This window comes from Poecilia formosa, unplaced genomic scaffold, assembly GCF_000485575.1.
Source record: "Poecilia formosa unplaced genomic scaffold, Poecilia_formosa-5.1.2 Scaffold216, whole genome shotgun sequence".
NCBI classification, from domain to species: domain Eukaryota; kingdom Metazoa; phylum Chordata; class Actinopteri; order Cyprinodontiformes; family Poeciliidae; genus Poecilia; species Poecilia formosa.
Genome location: NW_006800155.1, coordinates 289,739 through 299,011, shown reverse-complemented (window position 1 = coordinate 299,011; position 9,273 = coordinate 289,739). Strand labels below are relative to the sequence as shown.

At 35.6% G+C, this 9,273-nt stretch overlaps 1 protein-coding gene across 1 annotated transcript in view; it reads left to right on the top strand.

Annotated features, from left to right (window-relative positions):
• The window catches only part of LOC103148982 (G-protein coupled receptor 20-like), a 7,528-nt gene extending 3,042 nt beyond the window's left edge, over window positions 1–4,486 (top strand). Inside the window, exons 2-4 of the mRNA XM_007567992.2 lie at window positions 2,233–2,491; window positions 2,681–2,853; window positions 3,271–4,486. Of these exons, the coding sequence (XP_007568054.1) occupies window positions 2,396–2,491; window positions 2,681–2,853; window positions 3,271–3,847 (846 nt within the window). The 5' untranslated portion in view covers window positions 2,233–2,395 and the 3' untranslated portion in view covers window positions 3,848–4,486. The remainder of the gene's footprint in view (window positions 1–2,232; window positions 2,492–2,680; window positions 2,854–3,270) is intronic.
• Window positions 4,487–9,273: the final 4,787 nt, after the last annotated feature.

Genomic DNA, 9,273 nt, shown 5'->3' with positions numbered 1-9,273 from the left:
TCATCCTCTGGAAAGAGAAGATGGTCCTCTGGGATGTGAAGATGCAGATCCTCAGTCGTCACCAAGGCCACAGCAGCTTGTGATGTGAAGATGGAGATTCTCAAAACTCCACTGCTCTCTGACAATACCAAAAACCACAGTGGTTATATTTAATGCGATCACCAGAAAACATTATTTAAGTGGCCAAATCGTAGGGGTACTTCAGAATTAAGCATATTTTGAAAATGTAAAATCATGTAAATCAGTGGTTCTTGAGAATAGGGACAAAATGGGTTTTAATTTTCCCATAATTTTTGTTTTGTTATTTCTCAACCTTATGTATGCAAATATGACAAATAATGTTTAGGAAATGTAAAGATGCTAAGGTGCAGGCTCCTAGTTGCAACATTTTTTTAAAAAAATGACATTTTTAATCGACCTGACCTAGAGCGTTGTCATCACTATCTGACAAAAATAAATAAAAAATAATTTTTAATGACCCTATTAGTGATATTTTTACTCATTTTACATACAAATGCTTCTCAAGAAACAAAATAAATATTATTTAAAACCAAAAACAACAAAAAGGCCATCTGACGAAGTTGACACAGAACTGAAGGTGGTGACAAACTAGTGAATTATATTTTGTGTATATTTTATTCAAATTTTGTGCTTTATCCATAGGACCTGTTTTGTTCCTATTCTCAAGAATCACTGAAATATGATTTTACTGACAAAAACTAAAACCGTCAGAATGTTACATTCATTTATAAAACGTGTGTAAATGCACCAAATTCCTTCATCATAATGTCTGGCATGTTTAATGTTTAAGCTAGTTTATAACATTCTTTTATTAGAAAATCATTCATTTATTAAAAACAAGAATGATGCTACCATGTTTTTTTTATAAAATAATAATAATAATAATAATAATAATAATAATAAACATTTTGTAGCGCTTGATGATTAAATTCTTTCATCAGTTTTACCTTATAAATATGTATCAGGTAAATCTGATACATATTTACCATATGTACTGAATTTCATTAAGGTAATTTTGTTATGGTTATAACTCAATAAAATATTCTACCTCAATTTCTAACCTTAATGCTTTGTAAGAATGAACCAGTATCAGACAGAGGAAATGACAGTTTATTGATATTCAGTTAAACAGAATATAACTTTTCTTATGAAAAACTGAAGAAGATCACAGGTTTTATCCATCAGTAAAGCTTAAATAACTAACTGATCATCACATCATTCATGTCTCCCTCAACAACTGTATTTCTCAGCATACTAAAATATGCTGATAAAGTTTAGTCAGCATATCGATGTTATGATATTCCAAAGCACTGGAATATCATAACATAAAGCAGAAGACAAACAGTAATATAGTCGTTCTTTCAAACTTCTTCCTATAAAAATTAAATTTACCAAATAATCTATTAGTTTTAAATAATAGAAGAATTTGATTTCAATAACATGAGAACATAATCAGCTTAAATCGAGGATCTTTAGTTATGTTGTGATTCAACTCAGAGAAAAGTGAAATAAATTTCTGCAGTAAAAACAGTAAAACAACTGTGAGAAGAAATCCTTTAAAATATTATCAGACAAATCCATTAAAATTTAAAGTTCAAAATTTACTATTGACTCAATAAGATACTAAATATTTCATTTCAGCAGCAACAAGGACATTTCTATGTTACTTTATTCTGATCAGTATGTGGTTAAACTGAAGGCTATGATAAGGTTTTCAGTAACCAAATCAAACTAACTTTGAGTCAAAGCTTTCATAACCATGGCAACAGGGATAGTTGCCTTTGTTTCTCTCTGGATCCATGAGAACAATGAGATTATTAGACATGTTGATCTAAAATGATTGCATGATCAAATAGAATTAAATATTCAATCATCTGTTGATATTATTGATTTTACCAAAACAGACCAGAATCATCCAGAGGCCTAAAAGCGTAAAGGACTCAGCCAAACGTCTTCAGCTGAGATCTTCATGTTTTATAGTGCAATTTATTATTGGCTTAAAAAATCAGATGCAAAAGCAACAGTTTACCTTTTTCCATCTCACTGTAGCTTTATAGACATTAATGCTGAGAGGTTGACAGGCTTCTGTAAAAAAAGAAAAGAAAACACACATCAGTAAAAATGAAGGAAACATTGGATTAGATTAAGAATCAACCTGTTTTCATCAATCAGTTATTCACATACTAACCTCATGTTCTTGTTTTTTTTCAGTGACTTTCAAAGCAGACTGGGTTCCTGTTCAAACTTCACTGCATCACATCATCATCAGCTTTTTCTTCTGAAAACAAAAAGGAAGTGGTCAGAATCTCAAAGTCAAGAAACAGCCGTTACTTTGATTTCTCTCTGACAGAAGTTACTCTGAGAATTGGACCAAATGGATAACTTATCTACTTTTCATTTGGCACTTTTCTCCATTATTGGCATTAGCACTCTTATAACCGTAGTGGCCATTGTCTTTGCGTGTTTGCTGGTGAGTACACTCTGACTTCTTTTCATTTATCTTTATTGAACATGTTCAATAACCATCTGACTGGTTTTCTCACAGCTCTGTTGTTAAATATTGTTCTGTGGCTGCAGTTTGAAATGTTGCATGTTGAGGTTAAACTTGGAATGAATTACCTGGATTTTTATTGAACGTTGTCATGTTTTTCTTTAACAGCCAAAGAAACAACCAGCTCAGGTCTTTGTCATCAACCTTCTGGTTTCTGATCTCATCCAGCTGATCAGCTTAATTGTAACTCTAATGAGAGTTGGATTTGGAGTTCTGCTCATCTTCTTCTTTTTTGGCTTTATTGCCAGTGTTGGATTTATGGTGTGCATCTCATTGGACAGGTATCTATCTGCCTATCTATTTACTGTGTTGGTTTTCTGTCTGAGATCATTGCATTACTGTAATCCAACCTTCTCCATAAATAATTTTAGTCTATATTTCACTAAAAGTCACTCTGTCTGAATCTGTCTACAGTTCAGTGGTGTCCAAAGTCAGTCCTCAAGAGCCTGTGTGTTTTACGTATTAAATGTTTCCCTGTTTCAGCACAGCTGAGTCAAAAGAATTGGTAGTTTCATGTTCCTGCAGAACTTGATAGCAGGAAGTAATTAAGTATTTGGATTCAGCTGTGTTGAATCAGGGACACCCTGGTGTTTATGATTGTTCTTGATTGGTATAAATTTGAATTGATATAATATGAATTGTTCAGGTTTGTGTTGTTATTGTATCAATACACTAACATGAGCTGAATTGCATTACAGATATCTGTTCATCGCCAAGCCAATGTGGTACGAATCCCGGAGGAAGAAACTTTATACTGTGTTGGTCTGTGTTGCAGTTTGGTTGCTTGCTGGTCTTTTTATTGTAGGTGCTATTCTAGATATCATAGATGACCATTATTTTATCATTATTGTCCGAATTTTTGGTATTTTCCTTCTCCTCCCTCTTCCCTGTTTCATCTTTTTTGTGGCTGGGACTATTAAAGTTGTATCTGGAGCTCACAGTGTCCCTGCTGATGAGAAACGAAGAATAGTTTCTATTGTTGTTGCTATTCTGCTCATTTACATCCTGCTTTTCCTGCCTGTTATAATTTATTGTCTGATACCAGATGACACCCACCACATGAATGTACTCTTTAAAGTATATTCTATTACTGTCCCTCTTAGTCCTATAGCAGACTCGATGTTGTATGTATTCCTCAGGAAGGGGTTGGTAGACAAGCTTTTAGCTCCACTGTGTTGCTGTAAATTGTCCAACAATCAGCAGACTGTTACCATGGATACTGTAGGCGAGACGGTCCGGGTTCGCCTGAACACAGAAACCTCTGCAGATCCATGAATGGGGGTTGATAGATGATAGAAAAACAACAAAAACAATGTAATTCACTTTAAAACACGTATATTTGTATATTTTATTCTGTTTGGTGTGTTTACTGTGAAATATCAGTTCTTGTTTTATGCATTCATAAACACAAATTGAATAATTGTGCTGAGTATCACTGAACTGTTGCAACCCTGATCATTTTCTGCTCATGTTTGGTTCAATGAAACATTATTTTTCTATTTACTCAACAGTTTATCATCTGTTTTTGGCCTTAAATATATCTGCTCATTATGTAGAGTTTCATGAGTTCATTGATTTTATTTGGCTCTAATGGCCTTTGACAGTAAACTGACAGGGAAGTGGTTAATGAGTGTAATGAGTGAGAGGAAGACAAGAGTCAAAGGTCAACAGGCCGGGACTCGAACCAGTGACGGCTGCGTCGAGGGCTGGATCGCCCGCTCTACCTCTGCACCACCGCCGTGCTTAGAGCTGTTTTCAACTTTTGTAGAAGTCAGACATTTAATAGAAACCTTTGAACAGACATGCTGTTCTCACCTGGCAAGTGAAGACATGTTGAATGTTACAGTTGGTGCATTGTACTATTCATCTGGCTTTTATATATAAAAAAAAACATAAATATTTTATATCAAACAATCTTGTGTACAGTTTCTTCTTAAAGAACATCTCTGACTTGTTCAGATGAAGTGATTGGAGGCTTATGAAAGGAAAACTTGAGCAAAAGTTCTCAGGTTGTTTGTTGGTTTTATGTTTATTGAACCAAATTAATCCTCAAAACATTTTACAAAGCAACCAGATCCATCCAATATGAATTTCTACATGCCTGAGATTAAATCAGGTCAGAAAACAAAGAGGCAAGAAGGACTGAATGCAGGAGAAAAAAGTAGCTCTTGGATTTTTACCAAACACATTTCACATTTTCACCTAAAACGTATTGAAAATCCAAGGAAACAATCTTCCAAAACTCCTTTTTTTATTTAAGGAGCAATGAACTGCCCCTTAAATAACATACACAGGGTTTTGAACTGTTTTATGTTTTTCATTGCATTTATAATGTTAGTTTTTAAATTAAGGTATGCAACAAGAAATAACTGTTAACAGGTTTTGCTGAATTGCAGTCATCTGAATGGGAGTGTCGAAGCAGGGAAACGTATAAAACGTATAACACTGGTGTAAATCACTTTGAACAGCCGTGTTGCTGAAATGTATTACACAAGTATAAACTTGTCTTATATGTGAACCAGATTCCTTCATGTACATGTCTGTGCTTGAATTAGTTCAGTCCGTTTGTGCCTGAAGCAAAATCTAAACAAATTTCATCAGACACTAAATTACTTTAAGCTGTACCCACACCGTTCAGCTGTTGTCATGGTAATTATTCATGATAACCTGATAACAAGGCGGTGCCACAAAGTAAGATTATCAGAAGAAATAAAACACTGTCAACTATGTGGTCAAACAGATAGCTAAGCTGCTCCTCCATCATTTACTCTGGTCCTTCATCTACCCCTCTGTCCTTAATGTCTCTACAGACTCTGCTCTTCATCTTCCTCCTCCTCCAACTCCTAGCTGGAGGCTGCCGCTCCAGTGGACTCCACCTCTGTTTGTCATGTCGGAGTGATGGAGAGGGGTCATCAGCCTGTACACCACCTCCTCCTTTTGCTCCTCCAGGAACAAGGCATGGTGGGAAAAAGTCAAGCCAGAGGGATTGATCTGTTGCTCTAGCTGGAATAAAGCAGAGCAGTTAGTTTGATGGAAAAACGAGAATTTTCTCGGTGAGCAACTTTGTCAAAGTGACGGAGACGGAGTCGAACAATGCAGAGAGCTGGAGAGCTGCTCCATGGTGATATATTGATCCTGTCCAGTGTGGTCTTAGCAGACTGATGGATTCTTTTACAAGTCAGAGTGGTAACAGACCGACTGGCTGTGACAAATGATTTGATGAAAGCATTTTAAAATCCTCAACATTTTCAGGTATATTCTGATTCAAGCTCTAAGTCGATGTTCACAGGAAGAACTTAAAGCTTTTCCAGTGTTTTCTGTTCATTAGATTACCATTCATTGTACAAATATGTTCATGTAAACAAGAATGCCCTCAGCAGTCCTGCTTTTACACTTCAAAATAATCAAAACTCTAAATTTCAACAACACTTCTACATTTGGATCAGTCAGTCTCAGGTTCCTGCACTGGCTGTTTTTGGGTCTAGAAGTGGTTAAGAGGGATATGAACAGAGGTTAGAAATGGGAGAAAGCTGGAATTATTCATACATTACCACAACAGAAACCAATGAACCTGACATTAGTCCATCACTGTGGAGTTTGGAGAGGATGTGTCTCATTTACACCACAGGCCAGGATTGTTTCTGAAGATCTACTCTGTTTCCTCTTCTATTATTCACAACCAACCAGGCATTCAGTGATTTATAAAGTAACACCAGTTAGCAGTTAGATCATTTCTATTTGGCCACATTAATCTGAACATACACTTTAAAAATACAATGGAAAAAAATATGGAAACTTTTGAGGAAAATGTTAAAACCCAAACTTTCAGACAAATATTTCTAAACCCTCTGCTGCTGGTAAAACAAATAACAGACCCGTCTTCATGCATGTGCTGAAATATAAGTTATAGTGAAGTATGAAGTTTACTTGCTGTACAAACTTATAAAACTTACAATCTACAGCAAGACAGATTGCAGCCAAACTAATAACTATGATTTTAATAACTGTCCCTGAACTTATCATTTAATACAAAGCTGTGAAAACATTTAGACCTGAGCAGTGAGCTGCGGCCAGTTGTTGTTGGAAAGGAGTGAATAATTGGGAAAAAAGAATCTCTTGCAGGGATAAATTCAATTCAATTACTGTTTGATAAGAAAATGAACATCAAAGTTCAGCTTGTCTGGGTCAGTATGAAAAAAGTGCCTAAAAAAGCAAACCTCTAACAAAACCTATTTGCAAATACATTGAAGTACTGTAAGTCTCCAGATCTTAGATAAAACAAGAGCGCCCTCTTGTGTTCAGATATTTAGTTTGCCTAAAATCGTCACTAATTTCTAGTTTTGAAATTGTTTTGCCAACAAAGCTACACCCGTTTTCTTTTTGATACTATAAAGCTTCAGATTCACAGTCTGAAAAATAATCAGTAGTAAAGAAAGATCACAAAAAATATGAAAATTGTACATTTTAAGATGTGCTTACATTTTAACAAAAAGGTTTTGCTGTACAAGTATAAAAAAGCAGTGAACATTATTAGACATGATGAGTAAGAGGAAGATAAACAGCATAAACGTCACCACAGCTATTGTACGGTGGGCTGTAAGGGTCTTTGGATGCCTCCTGGTTGGGTTGTGTGAAACCTGATGAAATCGACATTGGTTACCATGGTGACACTATCTGTGGTTTTACTGTAACATATAATCAAATACCACTAATGACTTAATGAAACACAAAACACTGAAAGTTAATGCCTGGTTTGATGGCATGACAGAAATATCTGCATCATCCTGAGGTTGATAATGGATATACTGTTAGAAAATACCCAATTTTGTGGCTGTTTAATAATGCACTTTATTAAAAACATTAACATCCCAACATGTCTTTGTCACTTTACAACATTTTAATTCATTTTCTGGGATTTTATTGAGTCACCAGTATAAAGAAGTGCATAACTTTGAAGCTTGTTACAACTTATCACTAAATAAAATCTACCAGTTTCCTTCAGGTTGACTTGTAGACGCGATCTCAAAATCTCATTAAATATTTTGTATGTTGGAACATTGTTGTTTGAGATCAGACAGTTCACGTTTTTCTCAAAAAAAAAAATGATAAAGGGAAAGGAAAATATTTTGATTGTTTTTGTTATTCAAATTAACACAAGTCTGACAAAATCAGTCTTACAAACTTTTAAAGTAGTAGTTATAAACTTTATTTCAAAGTCAGGTCTATGCTGATTTTCTGTCTGCAAATAGCTTTCTGAATTTACCAATGAGTTTTGGTATTTTGTATATCAATAAAGAATCAATAAATAAGCACCATCAGCTAAATGCAAGAGCCCCTATTACATGCAACAGTCCAAACATAAATACATTACAACTTAATCAAAATCTTTGTCCATTTAGTTTTAGGAAACAAGTGCTGCAGGAGCACAACAGAGAACATTAGCTTTAGCCTCCTAGCGATTGACATGGTGATTTGGTAGTTTATTCCTTGAAATGTAAAAAATAAAGCTGAGAGTACAATCTTTGTTTAGCCTTAATTAACCAATTACTGTCACTGAAAGATTTCTCAACATTTATGAACAGGCTAATTATCCACTAAAGCAGAAGTTCCTAAACTGTGGGGCGCGCCCCGAGGGGGGGGCGCCTTACCATTGCGGGTGGGGGTGAGGGGGACGCCGTCTGGATGAAAAAAACAAAAACAAAACATGAACACTGTATGCGCTGGGTTTTTACCTTAGAATGGCCAACTCTCTGTTATTCCTATGTCAATTTGATACAGTAGGGGCTTCCACACTTCCCATATCTGTGTCCTCTGTCACTTTTAACAGTAGTTAAAACTGTTTAATCCGTTGTTAACATGTGGAAACCTGTTTTTCCGAGCCGCCTTTAAACGCAACATGAGAGCTAAGACGCTCGCGCTGGGTTTACACCTGTGCAGCAGTGAAGGAGACCTGCTGCTGCTGTGCGGAGCTACAGGTGTGTTAGGATCATGGCAGCAAACCAGCAAAACGCAAAAACCTTTTCACAGTTTCCCCCCAAACTAACCGACTGAGTTGAGTGAAGCTGTTGGAAGCAGGTACAGTTAGCTGACTAGCTAACTAATATCAATACAGCACCTTAACTTGTTATAGGAGGACAGAGCGACTCCCACGAACTAGAATAACCCCAACCATCAAGTCGGCCATCATGAAACATGCATCAATCTAATGGCCCCAATGGTTGTGTGATTCACTGAGAAAGATTTCTGAATAAGAATTATAAAAAGAGCTTTCTATAGAAACCAGTATAGTTGCATCACACAAATAAATACGATCAATCAGTGAAGCAAACTGTGATCTGGAGTTAGAAACAGCCTGGAGACTGGAAGGCTGCAAACGTATGCATAACCCTTTAACTTTTCATCCTGTTAGCACAAACTTCAATGTATTTATCTGGAATTTTATCTCATAGAGCAAAACTAAGTTGTGCAAAACTATGAAGTGGAAGAAAATTATAGCTGTTAAAAATTTTGAACAAGTAAAAATCTGAAAACAATTGATTTTTCTCAATATTTTTCACCATGTGTTTGATTCAGAGAGAACAAATAGTGTTATGAAGAGCAGTAGATAAAGTTAGATGCAGTTCAGTCCTGAAAGAAAATCCCTTAGAGGCTGGAAAGGAATGAAAACTGGAACTCGGAAATAAAAGTTTTTTTATTTCCTA